This window comes from Stegastes partitus, unplaced genomic scaffold (genome assembly GCF_000690725.1).
Source record: "Stegastes partitus isolate 25-593 unplaced genomic scaffold, Stegastes_partitus-1.0.2 Scaffold944, whole genome shotgun sequence".
Taxonomy (NCBI): Eukaryota; Metazoa; Chordata; class Actinopteri; family Pomacentridae; genus Stegastes; species Stegastes partitus.
The window spans coordinates 95,741-122,772 of NW_007578675.1; the positions used below are offsets into that span (position 1 = coordinate 95,741).

Consider the following 27,032-nt stretch of genomic DNA (forward strand, 5'->3'; position numbering starts at 1 on the left):
TGGGAGAATTTCTATTCTTCACTTTAAAGCGTAAACACGGAGGATACTCTACGGGCTTATGAAAGCATTTCACAGCAGATCTGATGCATACTGGGCACTCTACAATTGAAAAAGGCTCTTTTATCATAGTTGATCCTCGTGCAAAATTCAGCTTCACTGTTTCTGAAACGTTTGGATAAAAGGAGGAGCCCTGCTGAAATTGAACAGCTGTGCAAAACAGAGAAAAGCATCACTGACTTTGTCCAGCCCTGGGTACAACAGGAGGGGATGAAGTGGAGGACACTCCTGTGACATTTACCTGTAAACCATGTGGGACATTTGAGGTAGTGCAGAAAGAGAAAGTTGACCTCCTCCCGTCCATTTACCAAACTGTCCTTGAACAAGACACTGAACCCCAAATGTTCCCAGTTGCACTTTGCACGTTGGCTGTGGTGGTGTGTAGGTGGATTAGTAAATGCATTTAGGGTAAAAATGGCATTTACCACAAATTAAACACATTTTATACTTTCTGAAGACAATCTAAGAGACATCAATACTTGTGTTTTTTTGAGTAGTAAACTAGTTTCAGTTTTGCTAATATTGTAAAGTAATAATAAATCCCTAATCACATCTACTTGAGCTGACTGCACATGTTCCATGTAAAGCCAAGTCTCCATGTATCTGTGCATGGGACTAATTCCCCACAGCTTGAACCATCAGCTGCTGAGAATTAAAACTTGAGGGGGCTGCAGTGCACTTGTCACCATGGTAAACACTTAGAGGCCTTGTGATGGTGAACAGGTGATGAGCTCACTGTGTGAGGTGTTTCAGAGCACAAGGCCGGCACGCTGTGTGCTGTGACATTATTCAGTGGGTTTCCAGGCTTGTTATGCTGCTCGGAAGACTCAAGTTCACGCCACGTTTGGATCTCATTAAGGGTTAGATGTGTTCATCTGTTTGATTCATTACAGTCCATTTAATCTGTTTAACGGAGGAGAAATCATAGTTGTTTGCGTTCAAATTATTTCTTGCACAGGCTAAAGATGTAACCCTATAACATCTTAAACTAATTACACTGGTCAACAGTGAAGCACGCCGAGTAGTGACAGTTCCAGTTGTATTAAAATTCTGTTTAGAAGCTGCACAAATAGCCAGTCGAGTCCAGTTAAAATGTTGATGTTTTCAGTGAATTTTTCCATAAAAACATGCTCAGAGAAATTTTCTCAAGCGTTAAAGTGACGCATCAGGTGGTTTCATGAGTAGCAGCAACCTCTAGTGGTTTTAAAGAGACACCTGCAAGAAACATAAGGTGTAGCTCAGAACTTGCAGAGCAGGACAGGACGTGTTCTGAAAGTAAACCCGGAAAGACACACAAAAAAAAACCTTAGCAGATATTTTAACTACATGTTAAAATGAATGTACATTCGGAATGCAATCTTATTTTTTTTCTTGAAAGTACGCTGATTAAATGGTTCTAAACGTGCTGTATAAATAACTGTGACATGACTTAATTCGACATTTTGTTTAATTTGAAATTCAAGGCCAACTTGCCATTACAACTTTGGCAACAAATTTTCTTTACAACGAAACACAATATAGAAGTTTTACATCAGTGCCTCAAGAAAGAACAATTACCTTTACATAAAAAAACACAAGTTGAGGAAATGAAATTGAGGTTCTTTGAGGTTCTTCTTCTTCATTCTCATTTAAAAGTTCCAAGCTATAACTTGGATTTTTTTTTTTAAACATGCAGTGCAGTGCAGTAAACTGAATAAATAAAAATTTAAAGCTCCCGCAAGAAATATTCTTTTTTTCCCCAAGAACAACCATAGTTTCTCCAAAATTTACAACCAACAGAGAGTTTGTTCTAACTGACAACAAACCCATTTGACTAAAATGTACAAATCAAACTTATTCACTGGATCATGAATAAAACAGCTTCAAAAATGTAGTAAATTCTATGTAGGATTGGGCAATAATAAGAGAAACTGCATTGTTTTTTTTTAACTTGCTTTGGATCTGTTGTCTCCAGTAGTGAGTTTAGTTGTTTTTAATGAAGATGAAATGATGCATTCATGGATACAGTTATTTTCATGACAGGTTCTTTGTATTGTTATTGTAGTTACTAGCTATTACTGCACTAACAAAGAAATGACAAGGTTATAAAATGACTGTATGGTATAATTTAAAAAATGATGGTATATAGCCCAGTCCTACATAGAAATATGGCATTTAAACCTCAGAGCAACGTCTTAAATCATGTCCATGGCAAGAAGTTACAGTGCAGTGCGAGGCCCAGTACCCAGTAAGAGAGGAAGTATCCCAGGATGCTCTGCGTTGTCGGGGAACAGGCTTTAAAGTGTGGCAGCAGTGCAGTGATGGGGTTCTGAGGTGTGTGCTTGCAACCGTTTCTGGAATGGCTCTGTAGCTGTACATTGGGGTTCGACGTTTTCCTTCGATGAAGAAGCGGCTCATTGAGGAGGAGCAGGTGAGCACTTATCCAGAAGGGCACGGGAGACGAGGAGGCCATGAATCTGGTTAGAACCTACAAATGTAGATTCAAAAAAGAGGAATAAGTGTTGGTGTTTCTCTTGAAATGTTAGGTGAATCCTTAAGATGTTAAGGTTTTCTTACCTGCACGTGCATGCACAGTGTTCCAAACACCAGGAGTACAGCAGAATGTACGACATACACAAACACTCTGGGGTTGAAGAATCCTGGCGAGGGTTTGTCAAGTCCTCTGTTTGCACTCGTCTCCCAAAGTCCGAGTCTCATGCACAGTTCTGGGTTAGCATGGAAGTATGCATAAGCAGCCATTATGCCAAGAGTGGCCATAGGCAGAGCCAGGATAAAGTTCGGTATCTGCTTCAGCTCAAAGTAACGGAGGAAGCCCACATCCCAGTACACATCTTGGATATGAGAATACAGCAGCGGGAGGGGTCTCATACACCAGAGGGGCGGCGGACCATTTTCATCTGGAACCCGGTAGCCCTTCCGCTCAGCCAGCGACAGAAGAGCAGGAGAGATCCGCTCCAAGGAGGTGGACGGTGTGCAAAACGTCCTGTACCCGTAGTACTGGAAAGCACAGAAGGGGAGAGCAATAATTGCGGTTCCCAAGAGGGAGGTGAGCAGGAGACAGACGATGACCCAGATGTAGTGGAAGACTTTAGTGTGGCCTTTTGTCGTTGCACGATATACACGAATCTGGGAGATGGCGTGCAGTGATGGAAGATACAGTAGAAACCCAATGTTGACAAGTCCGTTGGATCGTGCCGCTGTGGCGATGCTGAGGGCCAGGCAGGCTCGGAAGGTGAATCCTTTCTCCAGGAGGAACAGACCGCCAAAAGTGAGAGCGGCGAACAGGCTCTCTGAGTATCCGGCAGTCATGAAAACATTGGCGGGCGTGATGCAGTAGAGCAGGCTGGAGAGCAGAGCGAGACGCCTGTCCTGCAGAACTATTCTACTGAGCGCGTGCAGGGCGACCACACTCAGCAGGAAGAGGGCACTGTTCGCCAGAGCCACCGCCACCAGCAGCCGGCCCCGAACGCTCAGCCAGCTGCTCAGGGGCCACAGCAGCGTCTCGGCCAGGCCTCGCAGGACGACGGGGAAGAGGGGGAAAAATGCAAAGTTGTGCTCGTAGAGGTATCCTTTCTCAGCGATGAAGAGGAAATGCTCGGCGTCCCAGTGAGAGAGGCCACCCAGCAACCAGTCCACCACTGAGTCCAAGTACAGGGGCTCCTCTGTCCGAGGGGGCCTGAATGCATCAGCATCGTGGTCAGGGATGGCAGCATTCAAGACAGCCTGGAGAGAAATATTTCCCATGATTACAATCAATCCTGCTCGTTTTCATCTGTATATCTTACAGTTGTGCAGTTATAGAGTTGTGTATTCTCCTGTACACTCTTCATTAGTTAACACCCACAGACGAGGTGACACAAACAGAATTATTTATACCCATAGCAAATTTGATTTATAGGGAATTTTTATTTGACCAATAGGCAACTATCTTCTGGTTCAAAATGACATAAAATGATGACAAAAGACAGCAAGATATTGTGTTAGAGATGTTAAGGTTGAATCTTTACCTGTTTAGATACTGTTTAAAACCTTTTTTTTTTTAAATTCCATGTCCAAAATTAATTATACTGCATAAAATTCAGTCAGAAACGTTTGAGAAAATGCAGCTTCTGCATCGTTCCAAATCGTCCTGGTAGTTCCTACTATATACTAAAGCATCACAATCAGCAAAAAACTGAGAACAGCTGATGCAGTAGATCTCTTGACAGTTACTAGTCGACTGCATGTCGTGGTTAAAACTAAAGAGGTCAGTGAGTTGCAATGAGGGTCTATCAGTGAGAGAAAGAGTTATGCCCACAAGACAATAAAAAGGCTTTAAAATCATATCCCAAGTGTTTTCAAGTGGTCACAGAAGGTCAGATAAGTTAAAAATGGAGGACGTGTCTTTCATTTGATGAAAGAAAGGAGAAGCATTCAACTCTGAGAACAATATCGCCGCAAACATGGAGTTGAGAATGTGATGCTCTGTTTTGATGGGCCAGACAACCCTGTTGAAGTAAACAGCATCATGAGAAAAGAGGATGACATTAAGACTGTATTTTTTAAAAACCCTATGCAATATCTATTTTTCTACACATACTAGAGCATGTGTTATATCTGTATTTGTGTACTTAAGTACAATCTGTGCAATATTAATACTAATACCTCTCTCAGCATTTCTATTCATGAAAGAATCTGAGCAATACCACTGGCATGTGCAATACTAATATTTGTATATTTTGTTTTATTTTTTTCCGACATTTCCTAAATGTTTGCTGCTGTAACACTGCAAAATTCCCCACTGCAGGATTAACAATGGCTCATCTGATCTTATTCTAAAGAAAAACATCAGGCATTCTGCAGAAACACTTAGTCTTGGCCTTCCATCAAGACAGTGAATCTGAAACATACAGCCAATGTGATCAGAAATCGTTTAATGAAAGCAATATGAAGCCAGATTCCCTGTATCGCATCAAGAATCTGTGGAGGAAGCTGAGGATCAAAGTGATGGCAAGGAAGCCTTCAACCTCAATGACCTGGAGTTTGTCACAAAAGGAGAGTGGAACAAAAGAGTGTTAATGATCATAAGAACTATGGAGAGGTTAAGGGTTAAGGGTGTGAATAATGTTGGACATTTTTAGTAAATAAAAGTCTAAAAATGCATAAGATTCATCAGCAGCATCTTTCGTCGCGTTTTAATGTCATCTCCAGCCAGAAGCAACCATTTGGTCCAATAAAAAATCGCTACAAATCAAAATCTATCAGGGGGATGAACAATCTGAGGCTTAACCTGCACAACAGAGAAAATGAAGGACAATGACCTGTGAACTACAGATGCTAACGAGCAAACCGGCAGCCTTCAAACTCACCTGCAGAAACAGAGAAAGTCCTCTGGTGACTGTAGCGAACTCCAGCACTGCTCGGACATCCATGGTCACTGGTGTGCCGGACTAAACGTGAGGAAGCCGGTTGTGACAGACGCGAGCTGTGCCGCTGCTAGCTGACACTCACCGTCGTGCTTCCCGTGCAACATCGCTAGCTAGGAGGGGAAAACACGCTCAGCTGGAGGGTGGTTCTGGAGGTTTCTCGGTTAGAAATGGTTCCAAAAATATAAAATAAAGGGTAAATATTAATTTGATTATATGGCTACCAGCCTTCAAGCAGCGTCTGTTTGTCGCTTTGTCCTCATATCTTCCCCCTGCAGCAGCAGCAGCAGCAGCACCAGACTCGGTTCGAATGGCACTTTTAACTTCCGGTGTTACCGCAAAACATAATTTCAAAATAAAGGCCCGTGAGCGCGCACGACTTGAGCACTGGTTTCTCCTACAAACACTATAAATGTGTTCTATTGTAAAGAAAAATACTAATAGCTAAGCTTTGACTGACTTACAATTTACGACCCTACATCAGTTTTAGTAACACTGTAACGCTGTAAAAGAAAAAAAAGAAAAAATAAATAAACGTTCTCTCCAGTAGGTGGCGCTCCATGCTGTCTCATGGAGCTGGTTTTTCAGGTGCTGCAAGTATGTTGAGCTTGTATATTACTCATATCTCTGTGAATCATAGTATTATATGGGTTTTTGAAGGCTGTGCTATCGTTCTGTGCTTTACTGACATATATTAAACGCATATGAAGACATTTATTGTCATTTGAATCTGATTAAGGTATAGGACTGAATATTAGGATTTAATGTCACTGTTTCCATGTGTTTATGTTTAATTCGTCAGGTTAATCTTCTTAATTAACGACACAATAAGGTCTTGGTCTTATATTTCCATTTGTCAGCTTAATCTCCATAATAAATAATACCACAGAGCCTCTGCTATAATATTTAAATCAATTAGGTTAATTTCAATAATTAACAATACTCCACAGTCTAAGATGTACTATTTAAATCAGTTAGGTTAGTCTCAATAATTGTAAATACTGTGTCCTTATATTGTAATTTGTTAGCTCAGTCTCCATAATTGGCAAACCATAGGGTCACGCTTGGCTATAATATTTAAATCAATTAGGTTAATTTCAATAATTAACAATACTCCACAGTCTAAGATGTACTATTTAAATCAGTTAGGTTAATCTCAAAAATTGAAAATACTGTGGTGCCTTAGCCTTATATTGCAATTTGTTAGCTCAGTCTCCATAATTGTCAAACCATAGGGTCACGCTTGGCCATAATATTTAAATCAGTTAGATTAACCTTCATAATCATTAACACTGTAGGGTCTTAGCCTTAATATTCACTATCGTCCAGTTGGTTTTTTTTGGCATTTGTGAATGGCTTTAATCCTAATATATTTATTTTTACATCATTTATAACACTGGAGGGTTGTAACCCCTATATTTGAACTTGTTAGGTTAATCTATTGCATTTTTGGACTGGAAAGTATTTATTTGTCGTACAAATAATGGTGACTTGACTTGCATTCATGTATTATTTATATAAGGAAAGTCTAGCTTGGTCCTTCAACTTCAAGCTTTGTGTTGCTTCAAATTGAAACAACCAACTGATGGCTAGAGTACTTTGTGTTTAAACATTTATGCAGTAGTTTAAAAACTGAAACAATAATGAAGTTAATGCAAACAGTGAGTCGACTGAGTAGGACCATGTCTCCTCTGACGTTCCTGAGCTATGAGATGAAGATCAAGGCCAACAGTTACCCAAACATTGTGTGGATTCACACATGTCTCTGCCCAAAAAGAATGAAACCATCAAACAGCTTACGAAGATTTAATGTACATTTATTCTTACCACGTGGAACATATAGTATAAAGATTTCATACTGAATAAATGATATTCATTGAGCCAAAAAAGGGAAAGGGAGGAATTTACATGTTGTCTTAGCTACATAGTCTGAAATACAAATATGCAGAATCCATGACTGGAGAAAATTTGTCAAATGTGTACTTCATCTAGTTTATTTTCATTGTACCAGGAGATAACAGGTTTGAGCCGTGTCTGCCATACTACGGAGCTGTGGAGAGACCAGAGGAGTGGGTCTAATCAGTGGGGACTGGAGGTCACGGACCAAACTCAGATGTCAGCCTGCATCCCGCACCAATAACAAGTGTGAGAATAGTGACACAGACAGAGACAGACACAGAGAAAGGAAGTATAATGTACAACATTATATATACACCACAGCAAAGCTGTATTTGAAGTTGAAAACCAGTCCTAAGAGGTGATTTCTTTTCATAAGGGTATTCATACAATCAAGGGATAAGAGGAGGTAAGGGTGTTGTAGGTTCTTGATACTTTGGGGAAGAAAGCCATTTTCTGTTTAACACCAAACTAAAATGACCTCAAAACTCTAGAGGAGCTGCATTGTCAGCTTCTGTGTGAAACGTGTGTTACAGAATGCTTACACTCAAGAGCAGTACGGTACAGAAAATGTCCTACAATCTACTGCACACTGCACAGGCCTCCCTGGTGAAGGTGTCTATTGACAGCACTTTGTCTGTCGGGCTGACTGGTGAGAATCCAACTACAGCAACTAGAACCAGTAGGCCACTTGTCAGTCTGCTTCACCTCTGAATGTCAACCAGTTACAGACTCATTGTGTCCTCGAGGGGAGAGCTAGGGCACACTGTGTCTCCCAAACTCACTGTAAACGAGACAGCAACTTTGGTTACAGTTTTTGTTTTTCAGCTATTTATTTATTCATTTATTTATCTTTATTAAAAAGTACTTTTCCCCCCCAAGTGCAGAACAGTCTCCCAACTGTGGTGCTCTGCTCTGTGTCATCCAGTTGGCATTCATGTTGTAAGTAGTGTCACTTTGTCGGCATCTCTCTGGTTTTGTAATCCACCACAGCTCTGTGATTACCCTCCTCGAGCGAGGTTGGCCTGGGGAGGGCACAGAGAATGGAATCTGAAGGATTTTCATAAATTAAAGACAGTCACTTGAACCTTCCTTGCCCTGTTACACACACAAGCCAGGTTACCAGGGAGGAGGGGATTGGGGATAAAACCCCCAAAAAGTGGAGCCACGGCTCCCTACAGCTGTCATGACTGGCCGATCAAAAAGAGTACATCACAGATAACATGAGAAACCAGCGAGTTCATTAGGGGAGACACTGAAAGGTCGAGGAGTCGGGACTCATGTAGTGTGAACTCTGAGTGGTTCTCCTCCACCTTAGCTAAGGCGTGCAGAGCCCGGGCAGCTCGCCGCATCATGTCCGGGCTTGTGGGCTCGAAGTGCATCCCCTGTAGATGTAGTAGAGAGCTCTGGCTCTGCTGAAGCTGTGTGGCAGCCAGACTGTCCTCCAGGAATCCCAGCAAGTTGCCCACGCTGCCCTTCTGAACAGCGATTGCTCGGGCTGCCATAGTATCACCCTGGGCCAGGTTGGCAAGTAGGACCACGGCCATCTCCCTGCAGACTGCAACCTTCCGGTCTCCAATTAGCCGCACCAGGTTCCCGTATAGCTTCTCCAACCGACTGAATGGCGGAGTGGCCAAGATGAGGTCCACATTGTTGTCTTGGATGCTCAGTTTGCTTAGCGTCTCCAGGACCAGTCTCTGAGGTGACAAAGCACTGTGGGGGCCCAGGGTGGGGAAGGGGTCCTGGGCCTCTGCTGAGGGACAGACGGCCCAGTGGAGAAGACCATCCAACAGAGGCAAGCAGATGCTCTCGGGGTAGATGGAGAGGTCCAGCTGGCCTGAAATGTTTGCCAAAGTGACCAATGTGTTCTCCCTCAGGAGCTCCAAGCAGTCCCACCACCATTCATCCCTTTGGCCCACCCCCTCGTCCGAATCCTCGTCTTTCTCGTAGGTGAGCGGGGCCTGTTTGCGCTCCGGGTGTCTGTGGTGGAGCAGGATGAGGCGTCCCAGTAGCAGCAGCAGCCCTGGATGTTTGGACATCTCGTGGTCATTGCCTGGCACAAAGGAGAGGCTGCGGACAATGTTTGAGATACAAATGCAGCGCCGGGCTAAAGAATCCTGCCAGTTAGCCAGTGCAATGAGCGGCCCCTCGTCTTTACTGTGAGGCTCGTCCTCCAGGATAGTGCCAGTCTGCTTTGCCTTCTGGGCCAAAATACTGCCGGGGAAAGGAATGGGTCTGTTGTTCTCCTGGTGATTCTGAGAGCCTTTCTCAACTGCCTTTGTCTCAGAATCAGTTTTCTTTTCCTCCTCAGCGCCTGGTGAGGCGTCGGTCTTCTCTGAGACTGCTGCTTTCTCTGAGGTGGACGTCTCTTTTGGCCTTTCTTCTTCATCTTGATGCTTCCTTTTATCCTCCTCAGTAGGCAAACAATTTTCCCGTATATCCTCTTCTGGAACTCTTCGCTTCAGTAAAACTTGGGGCACGGGTATTCGTTCTCGTGGTTCCAAGAAGTCTTTTCGTGGTTCAAAGTGGGTCTGGATGTGTTCTGTTGAGTCTCCCCCTCCAGCACTCCAGTGAAGCAACCCACTGTCAAACTCCTGAAGTTTGCCGTGATTATTTGCCTGCGCAGCCACGAATGGGTCTTTCTTTCGTACCACCTTCAGGGGAAACTTGTCAAACTTGCTGGCCTGTTTGGGTCTCTCATTGGCGGATAAGGATTGTGATAAGCCTGTCTGTTCAGAAGAGGAACCTTTGTTCTTCTTCTCCTCCTCCCCCTCATGTCCCGTCTTCTCGTCTCGACCCCGAGAGCACTGCACTTGGTCCTCCTCCTCCTTCACGCGAGCTTTCCCCTCGGTTTCTGGTTCCTCATCTTCTTCGTCATCTTCCTCCTCTTGTTCCATATCCTCCGCCCTTGTTTCCTCCTCCTCCGTGCTGTTCCAGTCACGTTTCAAGGCATCAGGATCAAGTAGTGTCCTCTGGCCAGGGTCCCCAACCTCATACTCCCGCAGAATACCAAAGATTTCAATGAGGCAACGTCTAAAATACTCAACCACCAACTCGAGAAGGCCAGGCAACTAAAGGAAGAACAAAAAAACCCATAAAATATTAGACAAGATCACTGTGAAATCTGCTATAAACAATCATGAACGGATCAATATTGAGTTTTACCGTGTTGAGATCGAAGGTGGAAATACTGCTGTCGTCGTACAGGAGAATATTGATGGTATCTAAGGCCCACGTACTTTCAGCCAATAAGCCCGACTTTAATGACATCATGACTCTCCAGGCCTCTGGGGTTCCTAAAAAAAAAATTAAATAAATAAAAAAATCAAGACAAAAAATTAAATTGGTACAAAGTACTCTCTGAGCAATAACTGGGAGCCGAAGGCAATGCAGGTGGACTAAGTAACATTAGATGAGTGCCATCAATAATGAAGACAGTCAATATAGCAAGATGGTTTCAATATTTATAATTTATGGTCATACCGATATCTTTCATGGTGAGTCTCCGACGTGGTTTGAGGACAGGATGCGAAGCTTCTATAGAGCCCGGGGGAAAAGGCATGTCTCGCCTTATTAGAGGCGACTGCACTGGAGGGGGCACTATGTGAGATGCAGGCACTGGGGGGCCAGCCTTCTGCATCTTCATTACTCCGTGCACATAGGGGGATTTACTGGGGGATGTCCTGCTCTCCATGGGGCGGGGCATGGAGGCTGGGCTGGACACCTGTGGAATGTGGTTCTGCACACCCTGAGGGGGCTGGTAGTTGGACTGGACTGATCGAGGCATGGGTTGGCCAGGCCCTGCTGGACCATAGGGAGGCTGTCGAGGGCCCATCTGACCTCCCCACTGGCCGTCGTGATTCATGCGCTGTTCTGATGACATCATCTCCTCTGAGCGGTTCATGCCAGGATAACCGGGTCCCTGTGGTGGGCCCCCAGGACCACCCTGTCGGCCAGGGTAGTTTGGATAGTTCATGTCTCGAGGTCCCTGCCACATGCCTCCCTGAGGACCCTCAGGGCCAGACTGCATCATCTGAGGGGGCATGTTAGGCTGAGCATTGGGCCCTGTCGCTCCCTGCATCCGTTCACGGCCAAAGGGGAAGGGGAACTGATTGCCAGGGCCAGGTGGACGGCGATCGGCGCCCGGGTAGGGCCCGCTGCCGCTGTACTGATTGTACGACTCCTGCTGTCCTGAAGAGGGTGCAGAGGCGCCTCCTTGCTGTTGCTGTTGCTGCGATGGTTGTTGGCCACTGGGGAAGGGTCCGCTGTACTCTGGCTCATGGCGTTTGGATGGAGGGTATCCCCCTTCCACAGGACGCTTGTAACTCTACAGATAACAAGGCACAGAGAGAGGAATTTACTACTCACCATTTCAACAAAACTGAAAATGAATAAACTGGTTCAACAGTACAGTTTTCAGAATAAAACTACATGAAAGCAGCTCCATCAGAGAAGAAAACATGCTTGAGTAAAAACTAAAGCTTTAATATTATTTGATCGCAGCATGCTGAGAGTAGTTGGAGTTGGTGTAGTGCAGATGGATCATTTACCTGTTGTTGTGGGTACATTCCAGGCTGCTGATTTGGGTAAGAGCCAGTAGGGGGCGTTCCCTGTCCAGGATACTGATTACCATAGGAATCATGCCTGCAAACATCATGCCTTGTCAGTTTGACCATGAAAATATTGCATCTCTCACCCAGTTGAGACAAGCCCGACTGCTACACATGCACAGACAGACATGTAGTCAACATCGCGGTATATAGTGATGAATTTTCAACCCCCCAATTGAAGACATACAGCTGCAGGAGTTTCTTTGTGTTAACAGCTTACCACTCATTTACATTACGCTTAACCTCCATCGTACTTCTCGGTTTTATCAATACGATTCAATTTATCATTAGACCTTTAATGTATAAAATAAACAGCAAATGTAAATCTCTTTTTGTAAACCAACGAGAACAATAAATTGGATTCATACATTTCAAATTCAAAAAACATTTTAAATCAGTGCAAATCTGTCCGTTTCTCAGCCCAAACCAAAGACTCATGAACACAACATCTGGAGTCAATGTTTTACCCAAGATGGACGGCAAAGAAAATCTCAAGTTCATGATAGGATCATATTTTAAATAATGCTGGCCAAAACTCTGAACAATAAAATGTGAAATTAAATTCCAATTACACTGCACAACTTGATAAAACAGGGAGTCTTGTAACGAGACTGGATTTGAATCACAGTTCACTACATTAACGAGTCAGAAAAACAATATATTTGTTCGATATGAAGAATGAAGCTACTCTCCATGGAAAGTGATCAAACCACAGAGGCTTGCCAAACCAGTGCCATGTGAACTGACCGTGGCTGCTGTGGTGGGAAGCGATTTGGCGAATACATCCCCGTGTCGGCGTTGGCAGGCATCATAGGGTTTGGCTGAGGAGCACCGGATCCCATGTTGCCCTCTGGGCCCATCCCTTGCTCCGATCTGGGAAAAGCAGGACAATACACATGATGTTGGTTTTTTTATATATATTTTGCTTCATACAAATTATGTTAGACCACATCAAAAAAGCAAACAAATAGAGAAACAAATCAATGTCAAAACAAATACTACACAACTCCTGAGCCTGCCACTACTAACAGTGAGTAGTTTTTGATAGCCATCTTTAAACATCTGTTTCGATGTAAAAAATACTTTAAGTAACTTAATAGTGGCACTAGCAGGGCTCAGAAAATCAGGAGAGAAAAACATTAAATGGTTCTAATTCAAAATGTCAGAGCTGCAAGAAGCAAACGGGAAGAAAATTTTTAAAAAGCACAAACTGAGATTTCACCATTTGTTGTTGTTAATAAAGTAAATGATACCTTATGACCGCTGTATAGCAATTATTATCAGCTGCAATGATTACTTAATTAGCTATTAAATTAACTGCTCGCAATCTTTAAGAAAAAAAAAGTCTAAATCCTCTGATTCCAGCTTCTTAAATTACAATATTATCTGACTGCTTTACTCTTCTGCCAGTTAAAATGAATATTTTTAAGTTGTGGACCAAAGAAGAGATTTGAGGGTGTTGTATTGGGCTTTGGGAATCATTGATTTCCACACATTCCACCGTTTTCTGACGTTTCGTAGACGAAACAACTGATTCATTGATTGAGAAAATAGACAACTTAATCAACGATGAAAACAATCATTAGTCGCAGCCCGAGCACCCATTTAAATCAAAACCTGACTTGGTTCACACGAGATAAAACACTGCTGTCAGACATGAAGAGCTTTAAAATGTAGCATGAAATGTAGATACAAACATTACATTTTCTAATTTATTATTTCTTTTGATTGATTTTTCAGAGCAGCACAACTTTTCTCCTATTTGTATCAAAAGACAGAATATCCCTCCCCTCAGGTCAGTGTGCAATGGTAAATTAAATTTCAATTATAGTTACTTAAAAAAATTAAATCAAATAATTGAATAGGTGATCAAAGGTAACAACAGGCTAGATTTCATGAATAATAGGTATCTCATAAACAACAGATCACTCACAGCAACAACATACCACATACACCAGTCCAACCACATCTTTCTTTAAAAAATAAAATCAAATAAAACAAAATCACAGTTTTCTCCGTTGCATTTAAATTTGAAGGTTGAAATTGGTTCTCGTGTCTGCAGTGAAACTATGTAAAACCCTGGCAGTACATCACAAAGTCAAAGCCAGTTAAGTGTGTAAGAAGCCAATTAATTGGCGTTTTTTGAAGTTAAATCATAAATCAACAAATTTCATTTTGGAATTTCTTAATTAAATTTACTTTTCCTGACGTGTCTGGGGACTTTGAAGTGTGACTGATGATAAAAATGCACGGTTAGAATTAGACGTGTTCAATGGGGGGGCTGAGCGATTCATCGAAATATTATCAAAATTGCAATATGGTGCAATATTCATGTCGCAGAAGCTGCAATTTCTTGATAAAAGTAAAATGTGACAACATACTATTATAAATGAAGCATTGTGATGCTACAGAGATGCTCCGGCCTATAAAGTATCATCTCTACTTGTAAGAGAATAAGCTTGTTAGGTACAGCAAAAATCACACAATTTATGTATCTATAGATTTTGTGGAAAAGGAATGGACAAATTTGCATTTCCACTGAAATCACGACTCATAATATCATGTCTTTCAAAACAAACCTAATATGCATATCATGTGGCTCTTGTGATCAATGACCTTGAAAACGCTGTCTTCCATTCAATGATTCTTACCTCCTGTCGTAGCCTGGTCCATAAGGGTACTGCTGTCGGGGCCCCATTGGCATCGTGCCCATGGCCCCAGGCGGTCCTCTGTTGAATGGAGGCTGCTGCTGCTGCTGTTGTTGTGGCTGCTGCTGTTGAGGCGGCTGCTGCTGCTGCGGCGGCGGCGGCTGCTGCTGCTGCTGCTGGTCGCCCACCCCGCTGTTAGGGCCCTGGTTAGCAGGTAGAAACTGCTCCCCGACTGCAAATAAATTCAGCACATTTAGAGCTTATTACCTCAACTGGTTAATTAGCTGAAATTAACTGAGCTTCTATGATAGCTCGGCCCGTTCAGCTCTTTGATTCAGCCCACACACCTTTCCGCATGTTGCTGAACGGGTCCTTGTTGGGTTCGTAGGGGCCCATTCGACCTTGCATGTCCGGTGTGTTCATGCCGGGCTGATATGTGGAGTTGGGTGTCAAGTTCTTCCTGGGGAAAGCAGGGTCGCTTCCTTCGGAAAAAGGGTCCTGGAGGTTAACACTGCTCCTAGGAGGGAGGCAAAGGGGAGGGGAGGGAAATCAGAAGCGAAAGAGACGAAAGGGAAAAGGCGGGCGGAAATTAGTTTCGCTAATCGTAATGTGTTTCACAGGATCCATTGGTGAATTCTTAAACGAGACTCACCTGGAACCCGGTGGCATGGGGGGCATTTGGGTGTGAGGGGTGGAGGCCGGGGTGGGAGGTTTGAGGTCTCCGCCCTCAGCCATGGAGCTGCTGGTGGACTGGGGTGTCTGAGGGCCCTGCAGAGAGCCTGACCCCGCTGTGGAGCAGAGGGACGCTGAAATAAGAGAGAAGCAGCGAGACGTTACTTTAATGGCACTGCAACACAGCAAATCATGTATTTTTGTTCCTCATATATGTGGGTCACTGAAATGAATGTTCTCTGGAAAAGATGACACAAGCTCGAACCTGGGGATGGGGGCTGGACCTTAGCAGCTTGGTTCTTTTTGTTGTCTGTGAAAATCTCAGGAGGAGGGTCTTCTCCACGCTCAACTTTGCACTCAAAGGCGTACAGACACTGGATGTACTGTTTCTTCAAAGAGCTGGCAGCACTGCTGGATGTACCCACATTCAGGCTCGTGGCCAAGTCACGCCATTTCTTATTCTTATTCACCTGAGAGGCGCACAACGAGGTGTAATTAGAGGAGAAAAACAATGCAGAGCAAGCAATACGTGTACTTTTGAATACGCTGTTGTGCTATAAAAGCCGTGCTAACCTGCGTCATGCCTCCGATCTCTTTCACAGACATATACAGCCGGAAGAGGTCGAGGGGTTTGCGTCCTACAGCAGGCAGGTTGGTCATGCCCATTGCTTTCTCATCAATGAAGGCCAAATATCGGTCCACCCACAACTTTCTGTCCGGCTCCGGTCCCAACTCGTACAGGCGTGTTATCTTTTCACTGGTTGTGGTGGAAGAGTTGGACTTCTGTTGTGTGAAAGAGAAACCAGAAACCACTCTCAAAACACAGAGGAAATTCTAAGAGCATCAAAGACATGAAAGGTGGCCAGACTTAAAAAGATTTTCAAAAATGCTGTTACTACCTTAGATTTGGGTTCTGGCTTGGGCGTTACACTTCCATCTACTTTGTTATTCATCTTATTGTTCATCTCCGGACTCGAGGCCATTCCTATACACGGCGACAGATTGGAATTAGCTGTGAAATTGCTACTGTAAAAAGAGAACAAAGCCAGATGCGGGCATCACTGTACAGCTTACCGCTTGTGTTGTTGGCCATGTTTGGCCCCATGGGATAAGGTGATCCACCAGGAGTGTTCATCATTCCGGGCATGTTGTTCATGGGAGGGCCGTATGGTGGGCCGGAGCCCATCATGCCAGGAGACATGTTGGGGTAACCAGGCATCCTGGACGGAGGAAGGAAATGTATGAGAACAGAGTATGTGAAGTGTGACCACGTGTTTTTCAGCTATTTCATATTTAACCCTGTGAACCCCAAAATGTCATCCTCAAAAATGTTGCCAATATTACACCATTTATGAGAGCCAGAAATTTTAAAAACAGAAATTATTGTCAGATTTCCAACAATCCAAAGGTTGAACTACTCATCAGTGACGTGACAGGTCACCTAAAAACTTAACCAAGTCTAAGCTTCAAAATTTTAAGAACTAAGAAACATGAGCACATTACTCCTGTGTTAGCCTCTTTACGGTGGCCCCCTGTACATTTTAGGATAGATCTTAAACACCACACTATGTTAGGGTTATGTACCATTTTGTGTTTTTATCTGTCCTCTAAATTCTGAGGATTTTACGACCCGTCTGTTCTATTTTGCTGCCTTGTGCAGCACTTTGTAGCCTGGCTTTTGAAAAGTCCTCCATAAAACAAGATTAGCATCATTATTAAAGTGATGATAATTAATCAAAATCACATCATTCTACAAAACACTGGAGTTGAACCATTTGCACTAACCAGATTCTGCAAAGCAAAAAAAAAAAAAGAAAAAGTAAAATCTGCTCTGCTAGGTACAACTTTGAAGCCATTATGTTTCAGCTGAACTGCAGGCTGTGCTTATGCAGGGCAGACGAGATGCATGAGAAGTACGAAGACAAACTAAAATGCAAGTCGCAACATTTTTCAGTCAACATTTTTTCCCCCTGTATTAGTAATATCTGTAGGCACTTGGAAAAATGTTGCACATGTTGATTTCAGTCTTTTTCACCTTTTGGAACTAAACAATCAAAGAAGTTCAACTTTCAGACTGTGAGTAAAAACGTGACAGTAACAAAGCCCACCCAGACACTGCTTGGGGTTCAGAGGGTTAAGCGTACATGAGAAGTCAGTAATGCTATGCACAGTTACTAAAGGGAAGCACTCGAGGCTCCGTTGTGAACCAACCTGTTGTGCATGGAGTTGGTGGCAGGGTGTTGCATGGCTGTGGGATCCTGGGGCTTTCTGTTCATTCCTGGAGGAGGACACATTCCTGAGCCTACCTGAGGTGGCATGTTGCCCATATTAGGAGGCATGTTTGGGCCCATGTTGGGGCCCATGTTGGGACCCATGTTGGGGCCGTAGGGACGTGCCCCCATTTGATTAGGAGGCATCCTTCCTGGAGGCATGCCAGCATACGGTGGTCCTCCACCCTGCCCTGCCATGGGGTTCATTGAGCCCATGCCTGGCCCGGGGTAGTTGGCATTGGGCATGTTGCCATAGCCAGGTTGCCGGGGATAACCTAAGGAGGACATTATAGTGAAGAAAAAAATGTTAATGCATTACTTAAGCTGTAACTGAACACTGGCCTAGAAAAAAAAATCACTGCAACACCCTGAACGTTATCTGTCTAGAAGACTTAAAGTGTTTTTTAACAGAGTCTTTTCCTAAAGAGCTGTGTGAGACTGACTTTTTTCTTTCAGTCTGCTAGCAGAGAGAGCTGTGCACCCTGAGCAACAAGCCTTTGTCACAGTTTCAGCTCTACTGACAGGAGGCACTGCTACGTCAGCTGACTCTCTGCTTCACCGCTATAAATAGCTGCAACAGAGTCAGAGGGAGGGACCAGCGATAGCATGGTATTCCTATGAGGCAGTGAGATATATTCCATAGGTTTGTCTACTGGCATATGTACATAAGCCAACTTCCCAAATAGGTACTGTAGTAAGTTGGAAACATCAATAAATCCAATTTAAGCCTTAAAGTAACAGCAACATTTAAGTATTTTAAATCTCAATAAAACTTCTCTTCTAGTCAATCCAAGACAAGACATAATTTGAAAAGTACAAACCTTGGGGGCCATACTGTCCTCCCTGCTGCCCGTAGCCACCCATGGAGTTGTTCTGCGGATACGGGGCCATCCCAGGATGTATTTGTCCCCCAGAGGACTGGCGTGGCGACAGTGCAGACGCCGACTGGGGGGAGCCGTAAGGGGGCATCTGGGGGTTCCTCTGCATAAACCCTGAAAAAGGACAGGAGAACGAGACGGCGCTCAGCCTCGGGTGCTACCTTAAACCCTGTTGACACGTTAATCTCCATGTACCAGTACTATACCTCTATCCTGGGCCATAGGAGACTGGCTCATTGCAGGATGGAGGCTCCCATCTGACTGCACACTTGACGGCCTGGGAGGCATCTGGGTCCCTAAACAATAATAATTAAGTTAAGTTAATGAGAGCTCAAGAAAGGTACAATGAGAAGCTACTGTGGTTATTCCGATTTGAGGACAAGGGCTGTGTTTCGTTCTTAAAGATGCATATAAACAAGGCCATGTTGTAAAAATAACATATCTGACTGGTTAGAAATTCATAAAATCACATATCGCCCATTTCTCCATTAAAGAATCCATCATTAGTCCTTTTTCTTTAACTTCGAAAGTCTCCAACTGGATGCAAAATGTCACCTGCATCACAAACGTCCATTCTTAATGTATGTGCAATGCAGGCTTCTAGTTTTCAAATCCAGAAAGGCCTTCAAAAATTAGTATACTCAGATTTTAAGCAAACTCACAGTCACCTTTAACTTTCAGCAGCAATTTTTGACAACTGCTGTCTAGTATCAAACTCCGAGCACACACTATTCTGCACAGTAAAGGTCAAACATCCAGGAGAAGTAACACTGACCTAAAAACTTCTTTTAGGTGGAGGGAGACATGCAGTCAACAGAACTAGAACACCGGTGAAGGAATGTGTATCCTATCAGCTACTTGATAGGTATTACACTATTTTAAATGTGTATGTAGCTAAAAACAAGGTGATATGTGGCTACCAGTTTGCTCACTTGCTGCCAACTGCAGTGGGTGGACACAAACACTACTTTGCCCAACATAAAAACATGCTACAATTTCAAACTTTTGCAAGATACCATCTAAGATTGTTCAAACTTTGAACCTCCCACTGTTCCTAAAACCATATTTAACAGCTTTAACTCTGCCAGACGCACTCAGTCAGTCCTTACAAATGTATGTTTTGTGAACAAGCATTGTTCAACGAACCGAAACTCAAGTATGTTAGAGTCCAACCAAGTGCCTGAGGTGCCAGAGGAAACCAGAGCCTTAGTTTTTGAGGAAAAGTGTGATTACAGGCTATCTTTGATGCTGCCAATTACTCCAGGCTCTATATAAAGAGCATTATATAGCTTTGTTGCACACGATGCAGCAATACCTTTCACTATCTTTTAAAGCTGAGGTTAAAAGTTTGAATGTCAGCTAAGTATAAAAACGTAAAATCATTTCAGCTTTGTTTCTGTTCTTCATTACATTTGAGGACAAAATTGAAGAATTTGTTGATAGAACTGAAATAGGACATTATGTTTTGTGTTGATGCAATTCAAAGCAAAGTGCCAGCAATCTGGCAAAATACCGAAAAATCTACAGACTGCGGTTAGTCACAATGTAATTGTGTCTCGATCACAAATGTCAAAAGTCTGTCACTGATCATATGCCTCATTTCACTGTGAGGGATCAGCCCACCTGGCATGTTGGCGGGTGACAGCGGTCCTGTGCGGGGCGTGCTGGCGCTGGCGGGGGAACCAGCTGGGGAAGGTGAAGGCCCTCGGATGCCTGGCAGGTGGGGAGACGTGTGAGGCGAGAAGGGCGACTGAGCGGGATTGCTCTGCTCGCCCTGGCTGCTCGACACACCTGGCGTGCTCACACCGGGACTCAGGGCACCCTCTGTACCCGTAGGCAGGTCATCGATGGACCCTGACAGGTCCTGTAAATGAATAAAGCAGGCAGAAAAAAAATCAATTTATGACTCCAGAAGATTCCCTTTTTGCGTATTTTGACACAGACTGTGTGTACACTCAGCTTGCAAACACATTCACCTTAACTTTTAATAATACTGTAATGTTTACTTCACGTATTAGCTCTGTTGTCAGCACGTTGCAATTCCTTCTCTCTTAAGACACGAGTGGCAGAGATACAAATACTACACACACGCACACACCCGGAGGCCTTTGTCCTTATTTATCTTTTTCAAAGAAAAAAAAAAAAGTGAGTGTGCATTAGTGCCAGGGGTTGTCATGGTTACCAAGGTTTGTAGGAAGCAAGCCGAGTCAGCATGTAGCGCCAGCCCCGCCATGTGACTTCAATACACAAACAAACTCTCGTATTCATCTCAGGCTTGCTGCATTTTCACACATGTGGTTCGATCGGGAACCAAACACGCAATACATTTCTGCATTTTAATCTGATTCATACAAACGCTGGCTTGTTTCAAACGAGCCAAGTCTGGTAACAGCAAGTCATTCAGACTGATGTAATCCTACATCATCAAGACTCACGTGGGAAAATCACATTCTAGAAACTGATAGGCCAGTCTGAAAGGCAATGCTTTCTAATTGTTTATTTTAGGGTTGCAGCTAATGATGATTTTCACTGCTGAGCATATTCTCAATTAATCTATTAGTTGTCTGGTCTATAAAATGCCCAAGATGAGATCTTCAAATGTCTTGCTTTGAACACAACCCAAATATAGTTAGTTTACTGCCATAGAGAAGGAAAGAAAATATTCAAATTTAAGAAGCTGGAATGGGAAATTTTAGAGTTTTTTTTTCAATAAAAAAGGATTCAAATTGATTATCAAACTAGCTGATGATGAACTTAATAGTTGAGAACTAATCGCTTATTCAATAAATTGTGGCAGCTCGACTACATTTATTTATATCTAACTTCCGAAAGAAATAACTGCCGATGAATACCATCAGCAGGACATTACAATAAACTACACATTCTGAATAATGACAGATAGAAATGGAGAGAAGATGAGACGTCTTGTGCAGAAATATTGGTGGACTGACTAACTCGGGGTCATTCTGTCTTTTTGATGATCCTAAAGAACTGACAAACTACACAGAGGACACGAATAAAAGAGGAAGCAGCTCAAATGGAGCTTTGCGTCCACATGTGTCACCAAATGATTTACATTACTTATACAGATCGATTATAAGGCCGCTTCCTGAACACGTAAAGAACCGTCCTTCAGCTTTTGAATTTATGCTAAAATCAGAATACAGTGTTTGGTCCTTCACACCACAAACGAGTCTGCTTGGCGCCAGACTGAAATCATATTTTCAAACGGTCTCGCTTCGCTCGTTTCATCTGCACCAGCGTACAACTGTCAGATTTCTCATCGGCCCCAACGCACCATCTCATTTACAACAGCACCTTCTCCACAAGCATCGTCCACACAGCTGTGCCTCGACAACCACACACAGTCTAAAATCACTGAGAGACGGAGAGCACAGCGGCCACAACACGAGCAAACAGGAAAAAGCTTTTAAAACATTAATACCCGACATTCAACGTGACACAAAGTGAGCATTCAATGTGATCAGCCTCATTCTTTCATGTTTTAGTAAAGCAGGAAAATCAGCACATCGCGTTTAACAAAACTACAAGGGAAAAATAGAAATGAACTCTTTTACATTTGCATGAAAAAAACAGCGTGAAAAATGCTTTTTTTTATGTTCCAGTAGTGATATAACGACCATAACTGACCGGAAGGCTGGAGGGGCGGCCTTGACCGTCCTCTGGGCCAGATTTAGGCTGTGTGGATGGAGGGGCGTTGGACTGAAATGAGTCCTGGGATACCTCCTAATACACAACAGAACACATGCTTACTGCCAGAAATACACAAACACACAGAGGAAAAAATAATTAAGTAACATGAAAATGATCCAAGACTGAGGGTCGAACCTGCTGTTGCGGAGGAGGAAAGCGCTGATAAGGTGACTGTTGTGCTTGCTGCTGCTGCTGCTGCTGCTGTTGCTGCTGCTGCTGCTGCTGCTGAGGGTTCTGTGGGTAAGCTGCAGGCTGCCCCTGTGGGTGTTGGCTGTGTCCCGGTGGCTGCTGTGGATGAGACTGCGACTGCTGTTGCTGCGAGGGGGGCTGCTGAGGCCCCTGTGTGGAACCTGGGTAGTTGGATTGGCCCTGTGATCCGGGGGTAGCCTGGGAACTTGGCTGCTGTGGGGCCTGACTGGGAGGACCCTGCTGCTGGGCGTAGGGAGACTGGCCAGACTGTGGGGCTGACGCTTGAGAATAAGGTGGCTGAGACTGTGGGGGCCCTTGGGATGGGCCTGGCAGTGGCCCCTGGGATTGCGGGGGCATGTGGGGCTGCTGATAGGGCGGTCCTCCCTGGCTGTGTGGACCAGAAGTTGGCGGAGGGTGGGGTTGCCCTGGGTATGGTGTCTGGCCACCAGGCTGTCCCGGTGGGGGCTGGGAGTAGGGGGTTTGCTGCTGACTGGGGTGAGGAGCCTGGCCTGGCTGACTGTAATATGGTGCTTGGCCCTGAGAGCCATAGCCTCCTGGTCCCTGCTGTCCGTAAGATCCCATCTAAACAGAACACATGGACACATTAGGGCTTCAAACACACCGATGAAAAATAAAATAAAGACACATGATTCTGAATAAGACAGAATACCTGTGGACCGTACGGCATGCCACCCATGCCTCCGGGGGTCCGTCCTTGCATTCCCACTGGGTATCGCTGAGGGCCTGGGGGGCCATAGCCCTGGCCAGGGTATCCAGGCCCCGGTTGTGGACCTGTAGGAGGCCCTTGTTGCGTCTGCTGAGCGTATGGACTACCTGTTCCATATGGCTGGCCTCTCATTTTTCCCATAGGGTCCATTGGGCCAGGTGGCTAGAAAAGGTAAGAACACACAAGAAAACAAATTCATGAAGTAATTAACTACACAACATAGCAATCCTAAATTAAATGTGACAACTCACAAATAGCCCTCCGCACACTCATAATTATGCCATTACAATTTTTCTTTTCTTTTTTCAAAGGCCGTAAGATGTTTGGCTGCAGTGTATAACGTTTTCGTATCTGAAAGTGTAAAAACAAACTTGAATGAATAAGGAAATTGTGCTTGTTTCACCTTATTTCCCACGGTCATTACCCTGATTTTTTTTCACCTCACTTTGCCATAGTTTCAGAAGTCAACAGAGCTATATATATCTACTTTCGAATGGAGGGCAGTCTGCCCAATCTTAAACATATCCCAGCTGTGCTCCTGTTTTGAGCCTGGTCCAAGTAGCTTTTTTTTTCTCCCCCAGAGAAGGCAGTTTGGCTCTGGATGAATGACACCAGAAATGAAGGAAGTACTTTCACAACAGCAGGAGAGAGTGAAAACATGTACAAGAGCATACTCATTCTATAACCCAGCAGATATAGAAACATGATTCAGGTGGATGCTCTTCAGCTCACTGCTGCACTACGCTAATGCCTTACATAGAGGATCCTACCATTTCTTCATCTCTAAGCAAAACTGTCTGCCACAAAAAAGGTCAGGAATTCCATGATAATTTCAGCAAAAGATCTACTTAAAACTAAAAGCAGCCCCTCGTATTATTTTAATTCCCACGTGTGCACTTTGCTGAGGAGAGCGCCCTCAGCTCAGCAACAATCCCTCTGCAAAACAGCACACAGGATGCCTTATGTGACATTTTGCAGATCCAAGATAATGAAGTGAAATAAATAAGTGCAGCACATGGCTAATCTGCATAAGACAGAGAGGAAACTCCCTTGGTGGGTGAGAGATGGTGGACTGCCTTCTGATTGGCTTGGGGGGAGGATTGGGGGGAAATTCTTTGCAGTCACACAGTCAAACTTGTGTGGCATACCAGACACAGCAGCAGCAGCAGCACCAGCAGCAGCAGCAACGCACACACACACACATCCTCACAGGCAGATTTGCCTTTTCTTTTCCTGTTGTGGAATGAGTCACATAGAACATGAAAGGCAAAGAATGAACTGTTCTCGGGATCATCTAGGAGAGCAGATAAGGTGGAAAATAGGGCAGCAGGTGTTGTCATGTGCCATTACGTTGTAAACATTTAATGACTGTTGCATTGCTGCTATGTGGGTTAATTTGGATCTGATGCAAACAAGGCTAGTGTGGAATGATGCAGGTTGCAGGCATCACCTAAGTGCACATACAGGCATCAGGTCTGGGGGAATTAATAAAATCTTTTGTTAGAAGAGACAGCTACCAATTAGGATTTTTTTCCCCACATTTTAGTAAACCACCCTTTATGTACATGCTACACCAGTGCATGTTTTTTGCATGTAAAAAAATAAAATGAAGTGGAGGTGAGGGGAGCAGTGCAGCACCAATACCTCTGGTGACCCTGTGATGAGCTAATGCTGTGTGTTCTTATCAGCAACTGTTGCCTTGCATCACATGTAATTATAAATGGCCATGAGCAGCGCATGAGGAGCCAATCAGATTTGAGCTAGCATGTCAACCCAAGACCAACTATCTCCTGGCTTTGACAGTAGGATTTTACCTCCACAATTCAAATCCCAGTGCAAACTGCAATCCTGCAGGCTGCACTCAGCCCCTCATAAAGCACAGCTCGCTGTTTACAGGCAGCATGCATGGGGAGCCCGGCGAGCTTTTCACTACGCGGAAACTCGTTTAATCGACGTGGAATCGAAAACACGCGAATTCACACCCTTTCTTTTACGTTTCACAAGACATTTGGGCGATTTAAACGGGACCAACACGAGCCTTTTAACTGACCGTTGGAGACTCGCTCGGCACGCAGCGCATTCCTTCCGTCATGGCCACAAAATTACACATTATCGGGCGAGAAAACAGCGCAAACATGCGAGTTTCGGCAGCCAAACACGACGTAAAATGCACCGAGAACACGTTGTCCTTTCTCTAGCCGCCTAGCACGGCTGTATTTATGTCGAAACACGGCAAATATTCGGCGTGTGAAACGAGTTGAAGCAAAGCGAGCGGAGGAAAAAACTAGCCGAGCACTCTTGAGCGAGTATTTTCGCCCCTTTTCAAAGTCGGGCCTTCTTGACTCCCTGAACGTCCTTCGAGCATTTCGACAACTTATATCTGCTTCGAGGGAGCCTCTTCTACCGCTACATGTCGACAGAGATGTGCTGAAGGCAACACTTATTTAATGGTGTGGTGTAAAGGGGAAAAAAACACACACGAGAGGCAGCCATTTTAGAGTCTTTGCGAACTAGTACCAGACAATGGCTGGCCTGCTACGTTGTGAACTAGCTAGGAGGAGGGAAGGAGACGTGCTAAAGCCCACATCTTGTCCCTGTAATAACGTGCTTTTACCTGGTTTCTAACTAGCGGCTGCCCGGCGCTTCCCGGGCTCATAGGCGACGGGTGATGGCTTCTTTGTGGCCAGCCCGGGTTGCTCCCTCCGTACTGACCGCTGCTGCCCATGTCTGCTGGTCCCTTACTAGCTCCTTCTTGGCTACTGTAGTCGCTAGCCGGGTAGTTCGGGTATCCCCGCGTTGAGCTGGGGGACGTCAGGAGCTTGTTGAGGGTCGGCGTGGATGTGGGCTGGGGGTTTCCGATGTTATATCTCTGGTTACTGTAAGATCCAGCCATCGCCGTGGGTCCTCCCGCTGGTGGCTGCTGCTTAGCTGGCTGCCCCCCAGCTGTCGGCGCCTGGGCACTGCGAGGGGAGTTCATGGCGTACGCTTGGCCGGGATAGGGAGTCCTGTTCGGGAACGGGTTGTAATTGTTAAACTGGTGGTTGGAAAAGCCATGGTCGTGCGAATTGGGTTGATACGGGTCCATCATGTTGCTCGACTGCACGACCGGACCCGCAGCAGCTGCCATGCCAGGGCTTTGTTGTCCGCCATGTTGATGAAAAGGGGCCCGACCGTAGTGCTGACTGTATCCGTACGAAGGTGGAGGAAAAGCGGGGCCGTGGTGATGCACCAAACCGGGGTGGTTATTTCCCTCCGGTCCGACAGAGTCATTCTGGGTATTATTGTTAGCCCTGGGCGGGTTCCCATTCCCGTTCTTCATCTCAGGTTCCCCTCCTCCCCCTGCATTTCCACCGTCGGCCCCGTCCTGCAGATCCCCCCGGCCCGGCGATCCGCTGTCCAAGCCCGGCTGCTTTTTGTCCGACTGCTTCTCTCCCGGAGCCGAGTCTTCCTTGGGGTCTCGATCCGGCTTTTTGAGTTCGGAAGGCGGGCTAGTGTTAAGAGTGGCGGCGCTGGCGACCTGAGCGGCCATGATATACCCCCCCACCTCTCTCTCCCTCTCTCGGCGAGTCAGTCACAATCAAAAGCTAGCATTGAATATAAATAATTGTTTAGAACCATTTATCCTTGTGCCGATTCATTCCCACCCCTCACACCGGACCGAATCCGGCCGCCATCCCCGCGGCTCCAGCTCCGCCAAAAACGGGTTAGAGAGATGATGGAGGCTCCATACAATGCGTAAAAAAAAGCGACAGAAATTGTTGTGGGAGTTGTGTTACTGAGCCCGGGTAGAGGCAGGGAGCGAACCCAACCAACACGAGGCTCCGCTAGATACAGCCATTTTACTGAGCCGCACGGAGGGCTGCAAAACACGGGCTGGAGCTGCGGCGATGCGGAGCGGACTTTTCTTGGTGCCTTTTTTTCTCTCAAACCTCACGTTGTCTTTTTTTTTTTTTTTTACCCCCCTCT

The 27,032-nt window shown here is 44.8% G+C and overlaps 2 protein-coding genes across 3 annotated transcripts; both read right to left on the reverse strand.

The window, feature by feature from the left end:
- Window positions 1–1,486: 1,486 nt before the first annotated feature.
- Window positions 1,487–5,751, reverse strand: pigv (phosphatidylinositol glycan anchor biosynthesis, class V). Its single transcript, XM_008294118.1, has 3 exons — window positions 5,406–5,751; window positions 2,614–3,780; window positions 1,487–2,524 (listed from the first exon to the last, which is right to left on the reverse strand). Exons 1-3 carry the CDS (start codon window positions 5,466–5,468, stop codon window positions 2,237–2,239), a joined length of 1,518 nt encoding a protein of 505 aa, XP_008292340.1. The 5' UTR covers window positions 5,469–5,751; the 3' UTR covers window positions 1,487–2,236.
- A 1,503-nt stretch (window positions 5,752–7,254) lies between these two features.
- arid1aa (AT-rich interaction domain 1Aa) lies at window positions 7,255–26,857 on the reverse strand. Of its 2 annotated transcripts, none has more exons than XM_008294121.1 (20): window positions 25,681–26,857; window positions 23,010–23,228; window positions 22,286–22,921; window positions 22,088–22,183; window positions 20,060–20,300; window positions 18,643–18,732; window positions 18,380–18,550; window positions 17,500–17,833; window positions 16,363–16,508; window positions 16,188–16,273; window positions 15,862–16,071; window positions 15,554–15,758; window positions 15,269–15,422; window positions 14,964–15,127; window positions 14,620–14,848; window positions 12,716–12,841; window positions 11,909–12,002; window positions 10,842–11,685; window positions 10,524–10,654; window positions 7,255–10,429 (listed from the first exon to the last, which is right to left on the reverse strand). In XM_008294121.1, the coding sequence occupies exons 1-20, from the start codon at window positions 26,593–26,595 to the stop codon at window positions 8,543–8,545; spliced, it is 6,978 nt and encodes a 2,325-aa protein (XP_008292343.1). In that variant the 5' UTR covers window positions 26,596–26,857; the 3' UTR covers window positions 7,255–8,542. The 2 variants fall into 2 exon arrangements, with proteins under 2 accessions (XP_008292343.1, XP_008292342.1); XM_008294120.1 differs by having other exon boundaries at window positions 14,964–15,133.
- Between the last annotated feature and the right edge of the window lie 175 nt (window positions 26,858–27,032).

What these genes read in the sequence shown, in the direction of transcription:
- arid1aa (XM_008294120.1), bottom strand. Translation starts at nt 26,595, where the DNA reads ATGGCCGCTCAGGTCGCCAGCGCCGCCACTCTTAACACTAGCCCGCCT. An exon ending in ACCAACTCCATGCACAACAG is followed by an intron (nt 16,509 to 17,499) that starts GTTGGTTCACAA and finishes TCCTCCGTCCAG; the next exon opens with GATGCCTGGTTACCCCAACA. An exon ending in AGCCAGAACCCAAATCTAAG is followed by an intron (nt 16,072 to 16,187) that starts GTAGTAACAGCA and finishes TTCACACAACAG; the next exon opens with AAGTCCAACTCTTCCACCAC.
- pigv (XM_008294118.1), bottom strand. Translation starts at nt 5,468, where the DNA reads ATGGATGTCCGAGCAGTGCTGGAGTTCGCTACAGTCACCAGAGGACTT. An exon ending in GACTTTCTCTGTTTCTGCAG is followed by an intron (nt 3,781 to 5,405) that starts GTGAGTTTGAAG and finishes ATTTCTCTCCAG; the next exon opens with GCTGTCTTGAATGCTGCCAT. An exon ending in CACTGTGCATGCACGTGCAG is followed by an intron (nt 2,525 to 2,613) that starts GTAAGAAAACCT and finishes CTACATTTGTAG; the next exon opens with GTTCTAACCAGATTCATGGC.